General features: G+C 41.0%; 1 protein-coding gene across 4 annotated transcripts in view; it reads left to right on the plus strand.

Moving 5' to 3' along the window:
* LOC131036175 (protoporphyrinogen oxidase, mitochondrial) overlaps positions 1 to 27878 on the plus strand; it is a 335812-nt gene that overhangs the window by 287068 nt on the left and 20866 nt on the right. For all 4 annotated transcript variants that reach the window (XM_057967998.2, XM_057968001.2, XM_057967999.2 and 1 more), the window contains one exon: positions 12115 to 12241. In XM_057967998.2, the coding sequence (XP_057823981.1) occupies positions 12115 to 12241 (127 nt within the window). The remainder of the gene's footprint in view (positions 1 to 12114; positions 12242 to 27878) is intronic.

Genomic DNA, 27878 nt, shown 5'->3' on the forward strand with positions numbered 1-27878 from the left:
GCTTTCATCTATCGTTTGATCCTTGCCTTGATTTATTTCTCTCTCATGCCTAGAAGAAGCACTAGGAAGCTGATCAGAATTTGTCTTTTGCTTCTTCTTGGATGTCTCCTTTCCTTGTTCATTTTTCTTCTTTGATCCTTTGGAATGGGAAGTGCTTTCACTTACGCTTGCCCTTTCTTCTTCTTATGTCCTTGTCTCCAAATTGAATGTCATTGTCACATCTTGCTCCTTCAATTTTTGATGCTGAATATCTACCCATCTGCGTGTGCAAGTTAAGACTTGATTCATCAATTCCCTCACATCTGTGACTTCATTTTCATCCCAATTAATCTTTATTCTTTTTTCTTCCATCTCATAGGTAGATTGGATATATCTACCACTATCTTGTGCTTGGTCGGCCACTCTATAGACTTTGCATTTCCTGATGAGATCAAGAGGCAGCCGGGAGTACATCTTCTTCTGTATCTCGAAGTCATCTTGTGTGTTCATCCAAAAGTCTTCTACTTGAAACACATGTTTATGCTTTCTTCCAGCCATTTCTTTTACATTACCATAGGGATCAAAGTTATCTCTAGAAGAAAATGGTGTAAACGAATAGAGAGATAACTCTGGCTCAGCACTTTCAGCTATTTGAAGGGAAGGACAAACTTCTATTGAATTCCCAAGTGAAATGGAATTAGTGATGACACATCCATGTTTGTACCTCAATGACTTGGTACATGATAACAATTGTCTTGCTACCTCAAGTAGTACTACCCTGTCCGTTGGATAACGTGGCAACATATAAGGAGAAGGACATCCTTGGATTCTTATGTATGTGAATTTGGGAAATTGAATGAACCATGCACCATATTGTTTGACAAGTGCTTGTGCCTCCAGAGACAATCTTTGATGGATTCCACCTTGTAGGATCCTAGTGATATGCATTGTGAAAGTATCATTGACCAATCTATAGTGTTGGTTAGGTGGGTGATGCAATATTTCATAGGAATCACAAACCCTTATTTCTCCGAGCCTCCTTCCAACTCTGCCTCTATGTGGTAATCCCGCATATTCATAATTCCTTGCTAGAGAATATATGACATATGAGCTCATGTGGAATGACTTGGTGGGAACTAACCTTCTCAACTGTACATCTAGGCTATTACTAATGATTCTTGCCCAATTGATCATTCCTTTCCCTTGGATGATTATTTGTATGAAGAAGAACATCCATTTATCAAAACAAAAGGCTTGACGAGCACCTATAATTCGGCTAAGCATGGTGATCAAATCCCTGAATTCTTCTTGGAAGTCAATTCGGTGTGGCCCATTAGGTATCTTGTTTAGGCGAGGTCTACTCTTTTGCAACCAACCCCTACTGATGATTGATAGGCATGCATCAGGATCATCTTCATATATTGATTTAGCTCCTTCTAATCTTCTGTAGATCATGTCCCTTTGTTCCAGTAGGTGGAAGGCTTCACTTATGGCTTTTTCTAATAGGTAAGCAAGAACGATTCCATCCTTGGCCACAATTGTCCTTGAGTGTGAATCATAGTGTTTGGCGCACTCAATCATTAGTTCATGACATCTAACTGTAGGAGGGAAGCCGGCTGCCTTGATGATGCCGCTTTCTATTATCCTCTTGGCTATGGGTGATGGTTTGCCAATGTATGGTGCTTCACGAAACTTCTTCACATTGAAGTTTCCAAGGTTTGTATTTCCAGCATTGCTCCACCAGGATGTAATTTTGGTCTCCAAGTTATCATTCTTCTTATCTTCTTTGATGAGAGCCTGTCGGGAGGTAGATCCACTTGCTTTGGGCGCTGCCATCATTCACCTATTAAAGATGTTCAAGTTAGGGTCTTATGAAAATTGCTAACTTCAAACTGGTAAAACTTTAAGAATGATAATAAAATGTTGATTCAAACCAGTACTATATTTTAATGAATCTAATCAAATGTGCAATAAGACTGATCTATTTCTGTGTATGCATCCTTGATAAAGACACCTAACTTAGATCAGTTAAGGGTTTCATCTTCTAATCAGACCTGGTTACGTTCCTTACCTTCTGATTTCTTATGATTTTCTCTATATCTGATCAAAGGACCGACAATAATCTATGAATTCGCTGTGTGGAAGGCAAACTTAATGTCCTAGGGAAAATCTGGGCTGTCTTAATGATCGAATTTACTGATTGATATGTCTTCTTTGCTGAGCAAATTCACTTCAACCTGATCTTCAAATGAAAAATTCGTCTTCTCCAAAAGACCAGACGTGCATTTAGTGATAAAATTCGCCTTTTATGCTGATTGAGAATTGCTGAAGCTTGATGAAGTTCGCTGTTCAATTGGAGTAATTTGCTGACCTGCTGACAAAAATCACTTTTAGAGAGGAATTGTGTTTTGAATTGATGTTAAAATGATTAATTTGATCCCCCTTATATATGCGATTTAGGGTAGAGTCGTGACTTTTGGAGTTAACGCCGACTTGGTTTAATAAAAACAAAAGATAAATTGCCTCTTTCATGCCAGCCGACTCGACAGATTAGAATTCTCCCTCATAGCAATTCGAATTTGAATAAGTTTTTGGCGCCAAAATGCTTGCCTTTGGGAATTTCACTTTGGGTCCTTGGCAAGGTACACACATGTTTCGCTCTAGGACCCTTGGAAGGACAAGAAACAAGCTCTCTCCATGTCCCTAGCAAGGACAAGGCTCTTGATAAGAATTTCACTCTATGTCCTTAGCAAGGACATGACTCGAGAAGATAATTCGCTCTGTGCTCTTCCCAAGGACATGACTTGTATGAAAAATTCGCTCTATGTCCTTTCTAAGGTACGTGACCCTGTATTGAAATTCGCTCCAAGACCTTCGGGAGGTACATCAATTGGAAATAATTTGCTCTAGGACCTTGGTAGGGACAAGATGAAATTCGCTCTCTGACCTTGGCAAGGACAAGACCTAAAGTAAAATCTTGCTCCATGACCCTTTGAAGGTACATGACCTTGGTCAAAAATTCGCTCTAAGACCTTTGGAAGGACATGAAACAAAAATGAAAATCGCTCTATGTCCTCTCCAAGGACAAGACTTGAAAATCGCTCTTGGACCTCTCCAAGGATAAGACTTGATAAAAAATTTCGCTCTATGTTCTTTGGAAGGTACAAGACTTACTAGTTTTGATCTCAAATCTCAACAAGGTACATGCTTGAACAAATTCGCCCAACTTAGCAAAATTTCGCTCTAGATAGGAAGGTACATCAATAAGTCTAAGTTCTCTTTGTGTCCTTTGGAAGGTACGCACATGTTTTGGACAAAAATCACTCTAAGACTTCTCTAAGGACATGACTTTGGAAATCTTCTTTCACTTGGTTGGTTTTGAGCTCAAGTTTTCCAATCTTGCCACATACGGGTAAACGATTTAAACGCAGAAAGTAAATGCACAGAACATAATGGAAATATATTAAAGAACCAGTTTCTGTATTAATTCAACAGTCCATGTACATCAAGTGCTTATAACATCACACCTAGATACGACTATGATGATCCTACTAAGAAGGAAAGGTATGCAATATATAATACCTGAAGGGGTGCGACCAACTGTCGCGTCCAACTGCCCTTCGGAAAGACTAACTGACTGTCGTAACCCATAATTACCGACGACAACATAAAATAATGATTATTCCCGACAACATCACCCCCCCTAAGAAAAGAAGTTGTCTCCGGACGACTTAATACAAAATAGAGATGATGTTCATACATTAAATAGAACAAAGGTATAGAACTATAGGAACTACTGACGCCAGTCGAGCCTGGAACTCATACACCTGCTGCGTCCTCGCCTGAAAACCCTTTTCTGCTACCATCCGATGCTCAAGTGCGGATTTCACCATTATTGCTTCCGCAAGGTCTTTTTTTTTGTTTTTTTTTCCCTTGACATCACAATCCTCCTGTGCCTAAACCAAACTTGCCTGCAAAACATGCTTTTCAGTCTTAGCCTCCACCAATTGCTACTCAAATGATACTATCTCCCTAGCCAATTTGTCCTCGATAGCCACCTGCTCTGCCCTCTCGGCATCCAACTCCTAGGTATGCTGAGCTAAGTCTCACGCTACTATTGCCTCCAACCTGGTGGTTAGCTCCTCTCGAGCCCTCTGTGCATCCACCTGAAGAGCACACAGTTATACTGAGAGGGGGGGTGAATCAGTATAATGAAACTTTTCAATTCAATATTTTATATGATAGAATCAATCACTAAAAATAATTTTGCATATGAACACAATAACACAAAGATTTAAGTGGAAACCCAATGCGGGAGAAAACCACTGAAAATGAATGCTATTTATTTATGTTCTTTTACAATTTTGTGAGCACCAACCCACTCGAAGCACCAACTCCCTAACTCTGTTTTGTGAGCACCAACCCATTGGAAGCACCAACCCCCGAACTCTGTTTTGTGAGCACCAACCCATTGGAAGCACCAACCCCCGAACTCTGTTTTGTGAGCACCAACCCACTGGAAGCACCAACTCTCTCTGCTGAAATTGTGAGCACCAACTCACTCTTCACAAATCTAATTTTCCATCTTGAACATGTTGCTATAACAATGGATGATGGACAATGGTAACACTCTTTAAATCTGCATACACATCTTCATACAAATATGTCACAATTTCTTTCTTAAATCTGCTGTAAGCTGATCATAAATCTGCCTTACTCTTCATTTCAAATCTGCATGTGCTAAGTTTATATATCTGCTATTATATTCTAAACTTATGCTCTTTTAGGACTGATTGTTCATGTTTCTCTTTGCACCTCTTACTTCACCTACGTGAGGTATACTTTCAAAAATCCACAGTTTTATACAAAGTATATATATCTAGCATATCAACATCCTTCTCAAAGCATTTTTAAAAATTCATATATATATGTGCTAGTTCCACCGGTTGCAAACCAACATGACTTTTATTTTGAAAAGTCATATCCTTCAATATTTCAATAACTTCTTTTTGTTAAATTCTATTAATAAACTTTTTACGGGAGTATTTGTTTGCCAAACACTTTTGTTTATATTAATAAACTCTTATGCCACTATACCTTAGACAATACTTTTCATAATAAACAAACCACCGAACTTAATGAAGCACGATAATATGTATTGTAAAAATAAGGTATGTAATTTATTTACGATATTATTTTCTCCCAGCCGGTATTAAGTAAGTTCCACAAAACACAAAGTTTAATAATTTTTGCTGTCGAGATTTATTTTTCACTTTTAATTTTGCCGCTCCATATCTATCTCCACTTTAATTAATTTAAAGTGTGCCGCCGATAATATTGTTCAATATATTAACGCTCATGAGGTGCCGTAAAAAATACTTGGTTAATACATCCGCCATCAAAACATTTTTTCGCTTTAATAAACTTGCCGCTATATTAATATATTTGCCAATAATTATAAAGCCTTTCCATATTATATATCAGGTAATAAATATATCGGATTATTTATAAAGTCTTTCCATTAATAGTTTTCATTTGATTTCTATTTTTGCCTTCAGATAATGATATAGATACGAACCATGCTCACTGTAATCTTCTGCTTCATCGTGCTGATTTGCCAAGAAACTTCCAAACCAACACCCGACTCTAGGATATATTTTAGATACTTTCATTCTTTCTGTGATGTCATTTTAGATGCTTCCTGCTTTCAATTAATTTGACATCAATGACAATACTTGCATCACCACCAAGGCAACCTCACGTCCAGTCGAGACATACTCCGAGTTCCTCAAAGCATACCATTCATGCTTGGAAGTGGCCACAACCCTCTGGCACAAAGGCTAGGAGATGCCTCAAATCCTCCATCACATTCCCCAAAGGCTGATAACTGAACTGAATAACTCCCTGGTGCCGTACGACTTCGCGGTCTTGCAATGCCTCCTTCGAACTCTATTTGTTCGCAACCTCCAAATCCGTCTCCCTCTACATCTTATGGCTTCCCCGCCAATGCTTAGCTTCAAGCTTCTTTCTCACAGTACGGAACAACCCCAACACTTACTGTGGAGTGGTTTGTCGTACAGTGGAGTGAACCCGTACGGTGGCTGAGTCGTATGGCGACTGGGGTCACCCGAAGGCTTGTTGTCATACGGTGATTGATCTCCCATATGGTGGATGTTGTTCGGCCGTACGGGTGTACGGTAGTGGTCATACGGTGGATGAATACCCACCGAGTTCCGCCCTCAGAGGCTGGTGACCTCCGTCGACGATGGTCCACCGTACAGTGGTCCCACCACCACTTTCAAAAAAATATTTTATTACCTCCTTGCGGGTAGGTTCGATTTGCGATTTCTTCCTTCGGCGCTAAATTGTTTCCTTTCGAATTACATATGACATCTTTCAGCCGATGGCAATTGAAATCTTTCTGTGGAGTTCGCCTCTATCCAACACCCATCGGTAATATACCCCTTTGGCTTCCAAGACCCCCTTCGGCTGGCGTTTTTATTTGCTCCTTTGTTAATTACTATCCTTCGGCGACTTCATATCTCTCTTTGGTGCTTTTCTTACGGCAAAATCTTCTTCTTCCCTATGGCATTGGGTTTCCTTTACTCCCTTTTTCTGCAATTTCTTTTTCCCTCACAATTGTGTCTTTGGCTGGGGCGTGGGCACTCTATTTTCTATCTCGGCGGCTAGTATAATAGATTTGTCGGGACCTATCCACGGTGGACAACGACCGCATGGTGGTCATCGGCGGTGGCCCCCCGACAGTGGTTCCACCGTACAGTGGGCCCCCGACGATGGCTCCACCGTACGGTGGCCCCCGATGGTGGTTCCACGGCGGTTCCATCGTGGCCACCGATTTTTTCTTTTCTTATTTGTTTTTTTTTTTATTTCTTTCAATTTCCTAATCTAATTGTCCAAAGAGTCTTCAACTCGGGTCCCATGTCTCTGGGATCGCCCTTCATCCTTCTCGGTTTGCCTCGCCCGAGAGTCTCCCGTGCCTCTCGAGTCCCCTTCCATCCTCTCGGGTCCCCCTTTGGACTCTCGGGTGTCCTTCCGGCCTCTCAGGTCCCCTGCACGCTTCTCGTGGTAGGGTTTCAATTTGGATCCGTTGATGGCAAGTCTATTTTCAATGACCATTCGAAGACCTGGAACCATAAATTCTACAGGAACCACGGTCTCCTTCCCGTGCATTAGAAGAAGAAGAAGAATAAAGATTTTGAAGGTTGCGACCTTCCACACAGGGTTCCAATCGTTGCCGACACGAATGATCTTGGGATTATCTACGTCACCGAGGTTTGTCTCCTTCAATTTTACCTCTTGATACCTAATGGGTTCTTCCTTCGGGAACTGGTGTGCGGTGGTGTCACTCACACGGGCGTCTCCCTTCCAATATTCTCTGTATTCCGGCAGGTACACCTCCACTGTTACTTGCTCTGGTTCATCTACTTCGATCCTATAACTCTGGAACATTTCGTAATCCTCCATCTGCCAATGGAAGAGCCCGTTCAATGACCTCGTCTCATTTTTGGAGCACTCTCCTAGTTTGAGAATCCCTTCGTTGTTGGGCTCCCTACAACCCCGTCCTTCGTTACTCAAGTCGCCTTCTCCTTCACCCTCCGATTCCGAAGATGAAGCCAATTCCTCACTAACCAACTGCGTCCCAAGGTCTATGATAAACTTCCTTCCTCCATTCTCCATAGACGAAGTGTTCTTCCAGTTGTGGGTGGCCTTGGCTGCCACCAACCACCCTCTCCCTAAGATCGCATCATACCCTTTTTTCTTTAGTGGGATTACCATGAAGTCTAGTATGAAGGGTTGCACCCTGATGGTAACTTGCTAGCCCATCAGTGTCCCGATGGGTTTGATTCCATGTTGATCAGCTCCCAGCAGATTGAACATAGGTGGCCACAGCATCGGCTTCCCATGCTTCCACCAGGTTTCTTCTGGAAGAACATTCACTCCCGATCCACCATCGACGATGGTATCGGTTAGAATGGTGCCAAGGATACCCATCTCCACAATGGTTGGGTTCCTTCCACTATTAACTGCGAGTAGCCTGGGGTCTATTGCAGACCCCCCAGGAACATCCGTATGGTGGTTGGTATTGGTGTGTGGTTGGGAGAGATTATTCAGCAACGCCGTTCATAATTGAGGCATCGTCTGGAGGAGGTCGTGTACCTTCACAGGCACCTCTAGTTTTAAAATTTGATTTAGTATAGCCTCCTCCGCCTCCGGTCGGCTGGAAGCACCCGTCGTACCCTTCGCCTTCGCCCTTTCTCGTATCTCTTTTTCAATTTCTTCCCGTGCTTCCCGTACCCTTCACTTCTCCGTCTCCGGGTCTGGGCACGTTGCTTGTCTAGCTTGAGCACGGGTCACTGCCAGCACTTCCTCTCTTTTGGTTTCCTCAATATTGAGCAAGTTGACGCCGGACTTCGGGCAGGTGGCGTCTTCGTGGTCTCCCGGTCCGCACCATTTGCACAAATATTGTGTGGCCTCTCCCTTCGGACAGTCTCGGGCGAAGTGCCCCCACTGGCTGCACGCTCTGCATTGTATCATTGGTTGGCCTTTGGAGTCATATTGGATCTGGCTCCTTGTATTGTTATTGTTGTTATTGTCGTTTCGTCCTCCCCACCGGTTATCTCGGTAGCCTCCCGATATTGCATTGTCATTCGCCTAGGAGCTGTCGGTACCGCCCGATGTAGTTGGTTGTTCCTACGTAAGCAATACTTGTTGGTTTCGTGTTTTCATGTTGTAGGGGCATTCCCTGGTGGGATGCCCCATTAATTGGCATATATCACAATAGGCCTTCTTTGGGCAGGAGCCTTTCGTGTGGCCATCCGTCTTACATTCCGTGCACCAAAGCTCCCCTTCGTCGGTCTTGCTCGGACCTCCCTTCATAACCTTCATCTCTTTCATCATCCTCAGCATGTCCTTCTACAGGGCTTGCACCTTTTTGCCAGACTCGCCATCGCTGTTGCTTCCCTCGGAAGAGTCATCATCCTCAGACGAGCTATCCTTCTTCTTTTTCTTCTTGGATGTCTTGGTCTCGCTCTCGAGATCCATCACTCTATTATATGCATCTTCGTACGAGGTTGGTGGAACAATTTTCATCTTCTTCCAAAGGGAGTGTTTCAGTCGCTCCACGAACCATCTCTTTTTCAACCCATCCGCTGGTTGACTCTCCATTTTCCCCAACAGTTCCTTGAGCCGCCGACTATAGGCTCGGACCGTCTCGTTCTTTTTTTGCTTTGTGCCATAGATTTCGGCTACTATTTCATTGTCGTCTCTGAGGAGGCGAAACTCTATCTCGAACTCCTTCAAGTTGGGCCATGTGCCAACTTTGGCCTTATCCATATCGGAGTACCAGTCGATGGCCACTCCCCTTAAGGTTGCTGGAAATTGTGTTGCCCATTCGTCTTGGTTGATAACACTGTTCGCTAACCATATAATTTCGCAAGTACGGCAATGGCGGACGGGATCTTCCTTCCCGTCGTCGTTGAACTTCAACAACTTCTGCTTACTTGCCATCCCATCGCTGGGTCTCGCTCCTCCGGTGCCTTGTGTGCTTGTGCCTGGTGATCCTCCGCCTCCGCCTCCTGCACCTGACCCTCCACTCGTGGGTCCTTCGAAGAAAGTTGTTGACCCCAAACCGAACAAATTGCCTCCCGTACGGTACGCTTGTGCTCCCTCGGCACCTTCGGCCATACTGTCACCTTCGGTCGTCTCCCTTCGGTTTTCCTTCGAAATGGACAAGTTCTTTAGTAGGTCTCTGGTAGCGTCGATCAGGTTTAGACTTCGCCTTGTTTGTTCCACTAACTCTTCACGATTTCTTACCCTACGGTGGTATTCTAGCGAACTGTAGAGTTCTCCTTTGGCACCCTCCGTGACTCCTTCTAGGTTCCCTTCGGGCAACCTTACGACAGTGTAGAGAGTATAATTCTCTCCGTCTATCTCTGCCTCCGCAACCTCCGTGACACCTCCTGGGTTCTCTTCGAGCAACCCCTCGGCCGGTCGTCCCTCGGCAAGCTACCTTAGCCTACGCCTTCGTTCTATGTGATGTCTGAGATTCAACGCTCTTTGTGCCACTTCCCATTCGTTACTTTGTATCTTTTTATTTTTGTCCTTATTTGGTATATTGGGCATAAATCACTTCTGTACATAACAAGCACACACCATGTACACAAAAAAAAAAAAACTTTTATTATTTTCCCTTTCGGCCACAATTTATGTCAACATTGTGCTAGGATTATTACAGGGTTCAATTTCCCCTTCACCTCTTGCCATCACGCTCTGCGTCCCAACGACGATTGTTTTCTTCGTACTGTCGGAGGACCTGTTGGCGTCGCTCCTCACGGGCAATCTCCTCCAGGCGGGTTTGTTGTGCCAGTGATGCATGTGCAAGCAACCGGGGGAGGTGATTCATCAACCGATTCGCAGTGCGGTCCACACGGCACTTGTTGGGACATCAGCCTTCGTGGCCTCTCTTCGAACGTAGGTCTCGATGGCCGTCTGAAGCAGGATTGAGAATTCCCTCATTGTAGTGTCCTCTCCATCGTAGAGTTTTTTTTGTGCGTCATCGGCCTCTGGGTTAATCTCACCAACGGGGCCCATTGTGTCCGTACGCCATCCGCTCCTTCCTTTCCCGAGTATGTCTAGGCAACGGCGCCAGATGTTTGCCACATACGAGTAAACGATTTAAACGCAGAAAGTAAATGCACAGAACATAATGGAAATATATTAAAGAACCAGTTTCTGTATTAATTCAACAGTCCATGTACATCAAGTGCTTATAACATCACGCCCAGATACAACTATGATGATCCTACTAAGAAGGAAAGGTATGCAATATATAATACCCGAAGGGGTGTGACCAACCGTCGCGTCCAACTGCCCTTCGAAAAGACTAACTCACTGTCGTAACCCATAATTACCGACGACAACATAACATAATGATTATTCCCGACAACATTTTCCAATCTTTCCACATAAAAGCACCATCAATTCGACCCTTAAAAACACCTATGGAGGAAATTCGCTCTAGGAACTTAGTAAGGACATGACCTTGGTGAAATTTTCACTCTAGGACCCCAGGAAGGTACAGTGTCAAGGTACTTAGGCAAATTCACTCCAATGAGGGAGCAAGGTACATGGTCTTAACAAAAATTATGCTCTCAAATTGGGACAAGGTACGCAACCTTATGAATGACTCTTCACTTAGCTATTTCACATGACTTTACTAAGTTTGTTCAATCCTCAAATCCTTCATCTACAAATCATTCTTGCAACACTTGATGACCTACTCCACTCCATTCACTAGAAAAGAGCATCGAGAGACTACTCCTAGAGAAGGCAAAACCTTAAAAAAAGGGGGTCCCCATCTTGATGGGGCGATGTGTGATATGGTCACAACAGAAGGTACTTTAATTCAAGTTAGAATGATGCAAGCTATAAGCATATTTAAAAGGGATTAGTCATAAATATGCTGATGTAGGTATGCATTGCCATGTTATGAATTGATGAGTTTAGTATGCATGGCTTAAGAAATTAACCAGAAATTATATTCTTAATGTTTGGTAAATTGGTATACTCATGTTTGTAAATAAGGTCTCAATTTTAGGCCCATTGCACAAATCTGTCCAGCTCATGATGACTTATATTAGCCAATTAGTGATTAGAGTTCATGACATCTAAATAGTCTCCCAAATTGTATGTCTCATTTTTTTCTTCCTTTTTTGGTATTGATGATGCATATTTCTCATATCATTTGAAACTAAACAATGGTTAAACTATCAATTGATAGCATCAATTACATTGGCCTGTATTGACCTTCGGTATGAACTCTTTCATGCTTTAGATTGAAGGAAATGAAGAATAATTCACTATTTTTTGGTGTATGAATCAATAGTTATTTGTTTAAAGTCAGATTGTTTCTCTTTTATGATCAAATTTGGTCTTCCACTTAAATTTTTGTTGCGAACATGTGAGGCCGATTTCTCATTCAAACAATTGTTGCTAACATGAGAGTTTGATTTGATATTCAAATGATTCTTGCTAACATGTTTTGTCAATCACCCATAAAAATAATTGCTTCAATATGTGATATTCCATTTTCTCTTGCTCCTTTTTTCTTGATAGGTTTGGTTCTATAATCATTGGTGGGATGAGATCTATTTGGTCAAGGAAAAAGACTGAAAAAGACACCAAAGTTTCTGAAGGGAAAAAGCGTCAACGTGGTTCTTTCTCATTTATGGGGGGACTGCAGGCAAGTGTGTGAAATATATTGTATTTGATTTTCATCCCATGTTTTCATTTATATGGTTTTCAATTATAGAGAGTTTATTTCCATTAAAACCTTAATGTGACAGTCATATGTCCTATGCTAGTTACATGGGATACATTATGATTATATATTATTGTATATTCTTGTTATTTGCATATACCTTTATGTCTTTATCTTTCTTTGACATATCCTTGTTTTAGAAGCATATTGTACATTTGTCTACTCTTAAAAGATTCCCTCTTTGTAGAAGCTTAATGTTTCCTTTTTCTCTAAGAAGCTTCCATTTTTCTCATACCCAATTGTATAGCATATCCAATATGTGCAGTTGTGGCTATCACCACGTATCTTTAATTTTCATAATCATGCTCATCCTAATTGGGATAAGATCCTAATGATTGTGACCTGCAGATCAAGTCATGTCATACTATAATCTCTCAACCTTGTCCTAACACCATCAAGGCATCATATAAGCAAGGTTATATATTTTTGAGGTTTTCTATATTTTATCCTCCATGAGTTCACCCTTTCAGCAAATAGCATAATTTGGGAATTACAATGTGGCCTTTTATGCTTATGCTTCCATTGCATAACCCATGGAAAGTTCCAAGCAACCCTTTAAACTTGCCCTTTATGTAAGGTATGCAATGTTTGGGCATAGATCAATTTTTTTGCATAGATTTCCGATGTTCAAGCACAAATCCTCAACTTCTAGGTGCAAATCTGCTACTTGTCACATTGTAACTTCTAGGCATAAATCTATGATATCTGAACACACATTTGCAATTTCTAGCCAAAGATATGTGATTTCCTTGAAACAATCAACACATTTTGGGTCAAGGAGAAATGTAGTAAAGTCTTTCCAATCGATAGCAAATGAAAATACAAATCACTAGGTTCTACTGTTGCAAGATGTGTAGAGGCACCATACCTCCTCGATAATGTTGTTGCAAAGGGAATGTACATAAGTACTGTGGAATGGCTAAAAGCACCTTTGAAGGGAAAAATCTCATCAATAACTGTGATGAACCCGATCTAGGAAGGGTTGTGGGGCCCAATGGTGCTTCTTAACACCCTTATTATTTTTGTTTGTTTTATTTAATAACTTTTTGTTCTCTAGTCGACCTTGGTTTGGTTTATATGTGTGTTTTTTGTGATTCGAGTGTGCTTGTTTTATCAGAATTTTGCCTTAGTGCACGCATTGGTTTTGAATGATCCCCCAAGCCATTGACAGGTTAGGACATAGCCCTTAATCTTGTTCTGTTTTGATCGAGCCTTGCAAATTATTGATTCTCCTAACTAATCGTATAACTTCTTTGGATGTCCAGTGGTGGTGATAGAGCGAGTTGGTGAGAAGGACCAAAATCAATATCTAAATTGAAGGGACAGTTTGTCGGCCATCTTACTGCACCTGGGAGCAATTGTTGAGACTTTGCCTTTGTCTACGACAAGGCAAATCTTGCACGAGGACCAAGTCGAGAACATAGGTTGAATCGAGCATACAAGGAGGTTGGGTGTATTGGCGTCAGGCTCTCTCAGCTCTGGCAGGGACTTATCAAATAGATAATCAAAGGCGTCAAGGGAAGCTGCATGGGGTGGGGTCCCCATGGATGACATAATATTGCAAACCTTAATCGTATGTGCTTGCACCTTCCAACGCAAGTAATCTCGTTTCCCCTTGCCTGGGGGTAGTCTCAAGAATTACACCGTTTGGTACTGTAGGTCATTTTGTCTAAAGGCCAAGACAGATTATGTGCATAAGATATATTCCGGTCTATAAGCCATTAAGTACTAATGAGTTTATGAAGTTATTCTCTGGGTTAACAAAAGTATATTTTGTCTTGTTTCTCTATTATGGATGTTGAATGTGAGCACTAATTGAGTATAAGTTATTCTAAGCAATATCTCTGTTCAAATTAAGTTTTTTGTGTTTCTAAGTTTTGTGTAATGTCCCCACCTTTTTAGCATCTCAGTGGAGTTCTTAGCCTTTACATTCTCCGAAGGCTAAGCGGAGAAATAAGGAGAAATTGATTAAATTAATTTCTTATTAAGTCATTAAATAAAATAAAATAAAAAAAGGTGACTTTATATTTAATTAATTTAATTAAAAGTGACTTAAGTGATTTATGTAAATATTTTAATGTTATTATAAAGTTATAAAGTAACTTTATAATAATAAAGTCACTTTAATATTATAATGTGTGAATATGTCTTTAATCCCACATTGGCCAAGAAAGTGTTCGAGCTCTCATAAGAAAGAATAAAAAGGGACTTAAGAGCTCATTTTATATCATCCATCCAGAGAATTGATATTTGTTTGTTATGAACTTGGGAGAAGAAGCCAAGGGTTTCTGATTCAGTCAGCCATTGGAGAGCGACAATTCTTCAGTGTTGCAACCATTTGAGGTGGTGAAATATCCATTGAATTTGGCATTTCAGGAGAGCTTCATTCTGGAGTTCTATTTGGGCTTTAAAAAGAAGGGAAGACATCTAGGGTATGCAGATTTTCGAATATATATCAATTGCAGACCTACAGTTTCATTTGGCAGCCATTAAAAATCAGAATTGAAGCAATCATTTCAAGATACAATTGCTGCTACAGTACTCGTGCTATAGTAGACGCTACAGTAACCGCGCTACAGTAATCCGTGAACAGTGAAACGCTACAGTGGCGTGAATAGTGACGTGCTACAGTACTAAGAAATCAAGCATTTAATTGGCAAATTATTCGTAGCTACAGCAGGAACGTGTTTAATTGGCAGTCCATTGAAGAGTGGAGACCATCATTTGCAGCAAGCATTTTACATATCAGGTTCTCTAATTTTGCTGTCATAAGTTTTGGAAATTACATGTTATACCTTTGTAACTATTTGGTGTGAGAATAACTAATAAAAACTTCATTATGCTGCTGCCACATAATTTCTAGTTTGCATGCCAAGTGTTTGATGATTTGTCAAGCAGTTGTAGTTGTTATTTTTAGTTACTTATATGCATCAAAATCAATTGGCATATCATTTCTATGACATTGTTAGTCAATCTTTCATGGTTAGAGGCATTCAAAACATTAATTGCAGTGTACAAGACCCAAACAATACAAACAGAAACCTCATAACAGCAAGTACAGACTTTGCAAGACAAGTGTTTGACAAAATTCCCAAGGGTAGAAATCAATGATTTAAGGGCAAAGTTAGTAAGGGTTCCTACATTGGTATCAGAGCTAAATCCTGCCATCCTGAGGGTTTAGCAATCACATGCAGCCGCCTGAGGTTGGCTCTCACAGATATTACACTCGCAGGCGAGCTTTGTTTGACAGGGAACAAGAATTTGACAAGCAGCCGGGCACCATGGATGACAGGCAAGGGGGTAGCCCACCCAGAGGCAATAGGAATGAGGAGCAAGAAACAAGGGAATTTTTCAGAGTAATGGCTACAGGATAGCAACAGATGGCTCAGGCCTTGCAGGCACTCACCACCTTGATTGAGCGCATGAACCCACAAGACAGACAGAATCAGGAGCAAGGGGATAACAGGAGTGCAGTGGGGTCACCTAGAGCTCATAGGACTCATTCCAGGACAGCAGATAGGCCTACACGTCCTACCTTCATTAGAGATGAGCCTGAGGGAGCACCTACAGGAGAACCAGGAGAGGAGATGTTCGCAGATATCCTCATGGCTGCGAATGACGAATGGGATTTATTAACTCCACAGGTGCGAGAGAGGATGACATTCGAGAGATTTGTTAATCAGAGGAGAGAGCATTACAGGTCACTCAGACAGGATAGGAGGCCTAGAGGTAAAAATAGTGAGCTAAATAGAGTTACAGGCAAGCTTACTATGCCTACATTTGATGGGAGTGGTAAGATGACAGCTCAAGCTTGGATTCATAAGCTTGACACATTTTTGGCACTGAGGCCAATGACAGAGATTGAAGCTATCAAATACGCCACTTTGCATTTGGAGGGAGTAGCACATGATTGGTGGTACCATGGTATGGTAACACTTCAGCATAATCAGGTGACAGAGTACCAGGACTTCGTGGAAAGGTTGGTTGAAAGATTTGACAAGAAAGATCCAGAGGTTTACTTCTGGGACTTAGCACAACTGAAACAAATAGGCAACTTGGAGTATTTCATTGGTGAATTTCAGCGGTTGGCAGTCATGGTGCCAAACATTTCAGAGCGTAGATTGATAGTTCTTTTCATTGAGGGCCTATCCGAACCACTGAGAGGTTGGATAAAGGCATTTGATCCTATTTCTTTACAAGAAGCTATGAAAAAGGCAAGAAGTATGGAACATGCATTCCCAACAAACAAATTTCAGTCCAAAGGAGCATCTTCTAGTAAGGATAACAAACCATTTTATAAAAAACTAGAGAGGACTGATTTTAAAAATGATTCTAAAGATAAAACTCCAGCACCTTTTGACAGGGAAACATTAAATGATTTGAGGAAGAAAAAATTATGTTTCTACTGTAAAGGACCCTACGATGCAAACCATGATTGTCCTCTTAGACCAAAGGGCAAAGCTAACAGAGTTATGTGGGCATACTATGAGGAATCAGAATCAGATAATTCAGACCAGCAGTCTGATATAGAGGAAATAGATGGTGAAAAAGAGGAAGACAAGGCTGAAAACTTGTCTAAAATGGAGTCCAAGGATGGGGAAGGAGATGGGCAACTTAGGGCAGCTCGTCTCACAAGTATTAGGCAGGAAGGGTCATTCTGGATGAGAGGAGTGCTTGCTGGACAGCGAGTCATAACTTTGGTTGATACAGGTGCCACTCATAATTTCATTGATGCTAGGATGGTGGAGAAGCGTGGCATACAAACAGACGAGTTTGGGGGAATTAGAGTGAGGGTAGCTGATGGCTATGTCCTCAAATGTGATCGTAAGATCACTGGACTCCCATTGAAAGTTAATAATTATGACTGTAAGGCAGATTTCTATGTTGTGCCTATGGGAGATACAGATATAGTTCTTGGGATGAGTTGGTTGCATGATATTGGGGAGTTCACTCTTAACCTCAAGGAGATGGAGATGAGGTTTAAAGTGAATGGGAAGACACATATTCTTAAGGCAATCAGGGACAGTGATCTCAGGATGGTTTCTTTCCGGAGGATGGCTAGATTGATTCGACATGATCAGGGAGAGTGGGCAGCAGAGTGCATGTTGATGCCATCACAGGAGGGATAGCAGAAGATTGAATATCCTCCTGATATTCAGGAGCTTAGAGTTAAACACTCTAAGGTGTTCAGTGACATTCCACAAGGTAGACCACCAGACAGGGGTATTGAGCACATCATTGAGTTAGAGGAGGGGGCTAAACCCATCATGATTACACCTTACAAGCATCCGAAGAGGTTGAAGGATGAAATTGAGAAAACCGTAAAGGAGTTACTTGCTATGGGCCACATTAGACCAAGTAAGTCTCCTTTCGCTTCTTCAGTGGTCTTAGTGAAGAAGAAGGATGGGACATTGAGGATGTGCATTGATTACAGGGTGCTTAATAGGAAGACAATTAAAAACAGGTACCCCATTCCTAGGATCGATGAGTTGATAGATGAGCTTCATGGAGCTTGCTTCTTCTCGAAGATAGATTTGAGATCAGGTTATCACCAGATTAGAGTTAGAGAGCAGGACATTGAGAAGACAGCCTTTAGATGTCATTGTGGCCATTTTGAGTTTGTAGTTATGCCATTTGGGCTAACTAACGCACCTACTACTTTTCAGGCAACAATGAATCGGGTTTTCCATCCTCAGTTGAGGAAATTTGTTCTTGTCTTCTTCGATGATATCTTGGTGTACAGTAGATCTTGGGAGGAGCACTTGGTTCACCTTGACACAGTGTTGGATATATTGGGCAGAGAGTCCTTGTATGCAAAGGAGTCGAAGTGTGATTTGGGCATGACAGAGTTGTTGTACTTGGGTCACATCATCAGTGCAAAGGGCGTACGCATGGATCCTGAAAAGATTCGTGCCATTGTGGAGTGCCCTTCACCGGTGAACCTTACACAGTTGAGGGGCTTTCTGGGATTATGTGGTTTCTACAGGAGGTTTGTGGATGGATATTCTAGGCATGCAGCACCCTTGACAGATTTGATGAGAAAGGGAGCTTTCTTGTGGACTCCTGAGGCACAGGAGTGTTTTGAGAAATTTAAGGAGTTGATGACTTCTTGTCCAGTGTTAGCATTACCAGATTTCAGTAAACCTTTTGAGCTACACTGTGATGCTTCCGGGGAGGGCATTGGAGCGGTGCTTATGCAGGAGAAGCACCCTATTGCTTACGAGAGCAGGAAATTGAGAGGGCCAGAGCGGAGCTTCAGCATTTATGATAAGGAGATGTTAGCTATTATGCATGCTTTGGCTAAATTCAGGCAATATTTGGTAGGTAGCAAATTTTCTATCAAAACCGACCATAATAGCCTAAAATACTTTTTGGGGCAGCGAGATCTCAATGATAGGCAGCAGAAGTGGGTGAGCAAGTTACAGTCCTATGACTTTGACATTACATATTTTAAGGGGACACAGACTGTAGTTGCTGATGCCTTATCACGTTGGCCCCATTTGAGCTTATTGACAGACATATCGGAGGATTGGAGACACTTGATCCTTGCAGAGTATGCAAAGGATACTTGGGCAGCTGGATTCATAGATGGGACTATTCAGGACAGCAGATACACCCTTGTGAATGAGCTCATCATTTACAAAGGGCGAATATTTTTGGTTCCAGGATCAGCAGTGAGGAGGATGGTTCTGAAATCTTTTCATGATTCACCTATGGCAGGACATCCTGGTTTCTACAAGACATACCGATAGATTAGAGAGTGCTTCACATGGAAAGGGCTCAAAGCAGAGGTACTTCAGTATGTTAGGGAGTGTCCCACCTGCCAACAGAATAAGCAAGAACACTCCTATCCAACCGGTTTACTTCAGCCACTTCCGATTCCTGCTAGGAAGTGGGAGTGTTTGTCTATGGACTTCATCATAAGACTGCCTAGAGCCCAAGGCAGGGACTGCATATATGTGGTTGTGGATCGCCTTACGAAGTTTGCACACTTTTTTCCAGTCACTGCTACGCAGGTGGCAGAGTTGTTCTTCAAGGAGATATTCAGATTACATGGCTTACCTCGGAGCATTGTGAGTGACAGGGACAGCAGGTTTATGAGTCACTTTTGGCAGGAGCTATTCAGGTTGTGTGCGACAGAGCTCACTCCGAGTACTAGCTACCACCCTCAGACAGATGGTCAGACGGAGATAGTGAACAAATGGGTGGAGGGATATCTCAGAAATTATATAGTAGGGCAACAAAAGGCATGGGTAAAGTGGATTTATCTCTGTGAGTATTGCTACAATACCACTTCTCACATGTCTATTCAGATGTCACCCTTTATGGCCCTGTATGGGTATGAGGCACCCAATTTTATGGATCTGCTTTTGAGTGACAGTAGAGTGCCCAGTGCAGGTGATTTGTTACAGGAGAGTCAAGACATTGTTAAGACTCTCAAGGATAATATAACTAAGGCACAGAATCAGCAGAAGCAGTATGCAGATCAGAAGAGGACTGAGCGGACTTTTGAGGTTGGAGATATGGTGTATCTTATGTTGCAGCCTTACTGTCAATCCACTCTCAAGAAGAGTGGTGCCGAGAAACTTAAGCCACGATACTATGGTCCATTTAGGATTATCAGGAAAGTGGGAGAGGTGGCTTATGAGTTAGATTTACCGGCAAAGAGCAAGGTACACAACGTGTCACGCCTCAAGAAGGCGCTAGGACATCATATTGTGCCTTCTACAGTACTACCACCCTTGGATGATGAGGGAAAACTTGTTTTCATACCAGAGGCTATCATTGATTTCAGAGAAAGGAACTTGAGGAGACGTACCATCCGGGAATATTTGGTGAAGTGGAAGGATTTGCCAGTAGAGGATGCTACTTGGGAGAATGAGGAGATTTTGCAGCATCCGGAGTTGAAGTTGCTTGAGGACAAGCAATTTCAGGAAGGGCGGACTGTAATGTCCCCACCTTTTTAGCATCTCAGTGGAGTTCTTAGCCTTTACATTCTCCGAAGGCTAAGTGGAGAAATAAGGAGAAATTGATTAAATTAATTTCTTATTAAGTCATTAAATAAAATAAAATAAAAAAAGGTGACTTTATATTTAATTAATTTAATTAAAAGTGACTTAAGTGATTTATGTAAATATTTTAATGTTATTATAAAGTTATAAAGTAACTTTATAATAATAAAGTCACTTTAATATTATAATGTGTGAATATGTCTTTAATCCCACATTGACCAAGAAAGTGTTCGAGCTCTCATAAGAAAGAATAAAAAGGGACTTAAGAGCTCATTTTATATCATCCATCCAGAGAATTGATATTTGTTTGTTATGAACTTGGGAGAAGAAGCCAAGGGTTTCTGATTCAGTCAGCCATTGGAGAGCAACAATTCTTTAGTGTTGCAACCATTTGAGGTGGTGAAATATCCACTGAATTTGGCATTTCAGGAGAGCTTCATTCTGGAGTTCTATTTGGGCTTTAAAAAGAAGGGAAGACATCTAGGGTATGCAGATTTTCGAATATATATCAATTGCAGACCTACAGTTTCATTTGGCAGCCATTAAAAAACAGAATTGAAGCAATCATTTCAAGATACAATTGCTGCTACAGTACTGTTGACGTGTATTTTGTACACCATCATACACAGAATAAAATACCTAAGGGCATCTTATCCTCTCTTGAATAAAGCCTCTAACTGCTGAAGATTCGCATGAAGGATCAGTTAGGATGACTCCAAGGTTCCTTAATGTAGGGTCTCTACGTGTGGATAAGCTCTTCGTGGTACGATGTGATTTGCTGGAATCACAAGGGGACTTACATGTGATGATTGAACTTCCGATCTGCTTTGCTGGACACAGGCTCTTACTAACTTAGATTTGAAAAAATGAAAAAGGATAAGGGCGAAGAGAGGATCTAATCCTAATACTAAGAATGTAGGAGCAATGACTTGATTTTAATGAAACTCTAACTAGGTCTTGTTTTGACATCAATGGAACATCTACACAAGGCTAGTGCGATCTTCTAAGGAAGCTTTATGATGTTCAAATCATCACCGCAGGCATAGATACCATCCAAGTTGATGCATATCAATGAAGAAGCGACAAATTGAAATTGAGCTTGAGCTGAACGATTCCAGTTGACTACACAAGGCAAGTCTGCAATCAACAAACTGCTAGTAGTATGGATATACGAATTCCATCATCAATTAATCACATTTCCTCCATTCATCTAATCATCTACCATCTAAGATTGAAGACTTCAACAAGAAACCATGCAAATTGCAAGAAAACGACATATTTCACCATTACTTCAATGAAAATGGAGTTTGTTTACAATCAATGGCAACAATTTCTTGCCTTGTCCTCCTATTCTACTCTCTAACTACTTTCAATTATTCTATACTATCTCTAATCCTCTAATCTCTCTAACTCTAATTCTCTTTTACAAATGAAATGTTTGGGCTTATATAGTGCCCACAATACAATCTGATGGCTTAGATCAATTCAAGATCAATGGCCAAGATTTTACAATGAAAACCCTAATTAGGGTTTGTTACAACCATTACATAACATTTAATGCTTGACCAATGACAAAATTGTATTGCTTGGACACATGTCCCTTCTAGAAAAATCGACCAATGGATAGCCGGGGTAGGTACATCGGAGTTTGTGCCACCTTCCATGAGTTAAGTACATTGAATCTGGACATGCTGAGGTGGACCACACTGACTGGAGGAGTGATGACTGGGATGCCACCTCATCTGACACTTGTAGCTTTGGTAAATATTCAACTTGATGTTGTTGAGAAGCTTGCTTTAATTAATTCATCTGGAATTATTTGCTTCTTCAACGAGCCCTTGTTCTAACTCCTTGTATCCTTGATGTGCAGGATGATGATGTACCTCGCCTTGGAACGCTAGATTGAAAGAGGTCGCCCTTGTCCTGGCTTGATCGTCCTGGCGAAGACCGTCCTGGCGAAGATCGTCCTTGATTCGGCTTGATTTTCCTTGATGAGATCTCCATTTGAGGCCTACACAACATTTCAAAATTAGTAACATGATTTTGCAATACATAACATAAATTAGAGAGCAAATTTTTAGGAAACTTAATGATAAGTCCTTTATTAATCATTTCCTAAAAAAGATTGAGCTAAGGATTCAAAATTTTAAAATTCAAGCTTAAGGCAATGACGATCAAAATTCGAAATTAAAACAAGAGATCTTGCCATACCTTAGTAGAGAGCTAACTCTAGAATGCAAAACAAGGAATTTGCCTAGGCAAAATTTGAAATAAGATGGTCTTGATGTGATCTTCAAAAGAACGTTCCTCATATCAACTTCGCCACCCTTCAAGTCTTGGACGTGATCTCTAATGCCTTGGCAAATTCGCTCAAATAGATCTTCAAGTATCGCACCACCCTTTGATAGACTAGCGCCACCTTGGATGGAATTCGCACCACACATGAAATACTTCGCACTATCTTCACTTCTCCTCAAGATCGCATGTAGAGGGTTAAAAATGATTATGTGAAAATGATTGTTTTTCACCCTCCATATATAGCGCTTGCATTGCATTCATCCCTTAGGCCGACTTGAGGATATAAAACAATTTTTTAAATGATTTTTAAATGATTTAGCAAGGCCGACCTCCAAGTATAGCGCTTCAATTCGATTTTTTCTATTAATTAATTAATTAATTAAATGCCTTTCGTTTTTTAATTTGTAAATTTCGATTTTTAATAAAGGCAAAATAATTAATAAATGTCAAACGCCATATTAAATGCTAATTAAATTAGATTTTCAATTTTATCGAACTCAGCATTTAAGGAAAATTTGAAATGTTTATTTGGCGCCAAAATTATAAAAATGAAAGGGACGTACCTCATCGCTCTGGTCCCTTGGAGAGGGACAGGAGCGATTTTGCTCTTATGGGCCTCATTTCACTTCATCACCTTCGAAAATTATATTCAACGGATTCGCAATGCCTCCTTTCATTCAATCATGCCTTGAGATCGGTTGAAATTTGGTGAGAAAATCATCTACAACAAAAATCGCTCTGGTCCCTTCCTGAGGGACAGGAGCGAACTTAAGCATTTTGGTCCTTTGTTGACGTTTGATAATCTTCAATTTGTCTTCAACGGGTTCGATTGACCTCCTTTCTTGCCTTCGAACATAAAATTTGCTTGGTCTTTGTTCAGGACGTACCTTATGAAGAACTTCGCTCTGGTCCTTCAGTGAGGGACAGGAGCGAATTTGACCCTCTAGGCAAAACTTCATCATTTCATTGTTTTTGATCAAGTCTGGATGTTCTATCATGCTCATTTCGTCCTTCACCATGCCTTTGATGTCTGAATTCGTCCAAACACGGTCAGGAATAGCTCAAATAAGTATCATCGCTCTGGTCCCTTGGTGAGGGACAGGAGCGAAATTCGCTCTGGATCCTCAGTGAAGGACATGAGTGAAATTTGACTTTTCGCACTCTCTATCAGGATAATTTTTATGGAATATAACATTTAAGTTATATTCCATATATACTTTCAGGATGTTTGAGAGTGGTTTCAGACCTCCAGGAGATATATTGCAAAATCTAGTTTTTGGAGGTTTTTTCAGTTTCCAGACTTAGTCAAATTTTAGGATCAGGACATTCCAGACTTAGCCAAATTTCAGGGTCAGGACTTCACTCAAGCCGGACTTGCTACCCTATTGATCTCCCCGACAGCGCTTCAAGTTATATTCATTTGATAAAATGCACCTCTTTGGACCTTTTCACATCGTCCAGACGTTAAAATCTTGCAAGGACAAAGCAAAACTGGATTTGTAGCTCCGGTCCTTTACTGAGGGACAGGAGCGATTTTTCCCCTGGAGGCATTTCTGTGCTCATGAAAATCTTCAATTTATATTCAATGGAAAGATCTCGCCTTTCTCCATCACTTCCAATTCGTAATTCATCTTGACCCTGCAGGAATAGTAAAATATTTGAAAACGAGCTCCCGTCCTTCACTGAGGGACAGGAGCGATTTTGCTCCTACAGGCCAAAATAACATGATTTTACACATTTAATCACTTCACAAGGCAAAAACAAATCATTTCCAATGCCCAGGATCAAATATCAAAAAAGTCAAAATTTGGTCAAAAATATTCAATTGGACAAAAATTCACATTTCATCTTCAACACTTAGACAAATTTAAGCTCTGCATCAACATTCCAATTGAAAATTAGACCATTCTGGCAAATTCATTGCATTCAAAATTTGCATTCTAGAAAAGGAAATTCAAAAAGCTCCCAAAACTGACTGGATTTTGGTCCGAAAAGACGGTAATTAAAACCCTAAGGCTTGACCCTAAATCCAAACAACTAACAAACTAACAAAACCCTAAAAAAGCAAAGCGAAAACGAACAAAACGAGCAAAAAAAACATGGGTCCCCATTTGCAATGGGGCGATGTGTGAAAACGTCACAACAAGTACCCGCGCTACAGTAGACGCTATAGTAACCGCGCTACAGTAGACGCTACAGTACTCGCGCTACAGTAATCCGTGAATAGTGAAACGCTACAGTACTAAGAAATCAGGCATTTAGTTGGCAAATTATTCGTAGCTACAGCAAGAACGTGTTTAATTGGCAGTCCATTGAAGAGTGGAGACCATCATTTGCAGCAAGCATTTTACATATCAGGTTCTCTAATTTTGCTGTCATAAGTTTTGGAAATTACATGTTATACCTTTGTAACTATTTGGTGTGAGAATAACTAATAAAAACTTCATTATGCTGCTGCCACATAATTTCTAGTTTGCATGCCAAGTGTTTGATGATTTGTCAAGCAGCTGTAGTTGTTATTTTTAGTTACTTATATGCATCAAAATCAATTGGCATATCATTTCTATGACATTGTTAGTCAATCTTTCATGGTTAGAGGCATTCGAAACATTAATTGCAGTGTACAAGACCCAAACAATACAAACAGAAACCTCATAACAGCAAGTACAGACTTTGCAAGACAAGTGTTTGACAAAATTCCCAAGGGTAGAAATCAATGATTTAAGGGCAAAGTTAGTAAGGGTTCCTACATTTTGTTTAGTAACTGGCATCTTTCAGTGGTATCAGAGCCTTAGTCCTACCACCTGTGTGTTAGTTTGATGAGCGAGAGGGAACAAAGGTATCTGTTGAGAGAAAAGAAGGGTTCTAACATGGGTGACACTGACAATGAAGAAAAGGCCTTCTTTAGGAGATTTGAGCAGCTACATCTCAGTGTGTCTGAGACACTTCATGAGGTGGCCCAATTGCTGAAAGGGCTTAAACAAAACCTTGAAGGTGAAAAATCTAGTGACAAGGGGGAAGGAAGCTTTGCCAATAAGGGGACATTAGCTGCTCATGACGGAGGCAGTAATTCCAATAGGGAGAAGTCTGCCAATGAGGGTGAGAAAAATTCGGTCAAAACATTTAAAGCTAAATTTTTGACAAATGAAGTAGGCGGAGAAGACCAACCAAATCAAATTGAAGAAATGGACTGCCTCTTAGCTGAAGACAATGTTCTTAGTGAGGCAGCCAGAGACCACATGTCCTATACTGAGTATTGTGGTCTAAAATTAAAGAATGGACATAGGAAAGATATTCAGCATCGCTTAGGGAAGATCACCATGCCAAATTTTGATGGAACAAGCAGCACCACAGCCAGATCATGGTTGCGAAAATTGGATACCTACTATTCATTAAATCCCATGATAGAAGAAGAAACCATGAAGTTCTCTACCTTGCATCTGGAAGGGATAGCCCATGAATGGTGGTACCATGGACTTGTGACTCAAGGACATGACTCAATCTCCTCCATGGAAGAATTCAGTTAGCGGTTAATTGAGAGATTTGATAGGATAGACCTTAAAGTGCATTTTAGGAATCTGGCCCAATTGAAGGAAGAAGGTAATGTGGAGGATTATGTATCTGAATTCCAAAAACTTGTTGTTATGGTGTCCGATGTGACAGATAGGAGGCTGATTGTGCTTTTTGTTGAAGACATAGCATAACCTCTCAAGGATTACTTAAGGCACTAAACCCCATGACATTCCAAGAGGCTATTACAACAGCCCTCAACTTGGAGGATTTAGTAGCCAAGGATAGTGTTGATGTGTTTTTATGCACCTCTAACACAATAAAATACCAAAAGTAATCTATCCCTCTTGATCAAAATCTTCTTGGATGATGATCAAATGGAGCAATCATCCAAATCATTTATCTCCTAAGCCATGAGAGTAATCTGACCTCATTCCAACTTAAGGAGGGAGAAACAACCCTGTCACTGCCTAGCCACTTGAGAAAGTGCACTTCTTCAAACAAAAGGCTAATAGCAAAAGACTCTACCACTATCCTAGAAAGCAGAAAAAGTGGGGGTCCCCATTTGCAATGGGGCGATGTGTGAATACGTCACAACAGATAGCTTTAGCGGCAAGAGGGCAGCCCTGTCTATATAATCCAAAAAAACTTTTCAAAAAGGTTCAATATCTCCAAGGATGCCTTTAGCAAAATCCAAGCAAATGGATATTAGTAGAAACGAACTGAAGAGGAGAGAATTGTTCTTCACTTGCAAGGAGCCATGGCAACTGGGTCATCGGTGTTTAGGGAAGGGACAAATAAATTACATAGAAGTGATCTCTGATGGAGAGTTTGAAAAAGATGAGGTTGATTCTGACAATGAAGTAGTGAACAATGAAGAACTAGTAGGAAGCACCCTTGCTGCTCTCACGGGAGAGCCACGTTATACTGTTCCGCCTAAAAGGAGTCATTAAAGGGCAGAAGGTGATCATCCTTATTTTAGTGGAGCTACTTATAATTATATCGATGGGGAAGTAGTTGAGAGACTCGGCCTGAATACAACACCCATTGAGGGGTTTTATGTTAAAGTGGCTAGCGGAACGATCCTCTCATGCACCTGTAAGGTACCTCAGTTGGAGTTAACTATGGGGGAATACAAATTAAGGGATGACTTTTACGTGATTGAAATGGATCTAGAGGTAGTATTGGGATGTCAATGGCTGTACGCAATTGACAAGTATAAACCAGCCAACACAAGATAGAAATCTATTTCAAACACAATGGGAAAAAGGTAGCACTGCAAGGGTTACCAGATAAAGCATCAATGGAAGTATCAACAAGAAATGGAATGAATTTTCTACAAGAAACAAGTGGCGTGAACAACAGAATTCCTCATCACCCATGCTGATGAAAAAAAAAGATACTCCCAATGTGAAGATCCAATCCATTTTGGATAAATACAGCAATGTTTTCAAAAATATTCCACCTAGGTTGCCTCCTAATAGAGGTTTCCGGCACATCATCAAGCTTGAAGAAGGAGCCAAACTGGTTTTGATCATCCCCTATTGTCATCCTAAGGTCTACAAGGAAGAAATCGAAAAAGCAATTAAAGAATTGCTGATTATGGGACATATAGGCCAAGTTCCAACCCTTTTGCATCTTAAGTAGTGCTAGTCAAGAAGAAAGATGGAACTATGAGGATGTGCATTGATTACCGGCTCTTAACAAGAGGACCATCAAGAATCGCTACCCAATACCAC

Source organism: Cryptomeria japonica, chromosome 4 (assembly GCF_030272615.1).
Source record: "Cryptomeria japonica chromosome 4, Sugi_1.0, whole genome shotgun sequence".
Classification (NCBI taxonomy): Eukaryota; Viridiplantae; Streptophyta; class Pinopsida; order Cupressales; family Cupressaceae; genus Cryptomeria; species Cryptomeria japonica.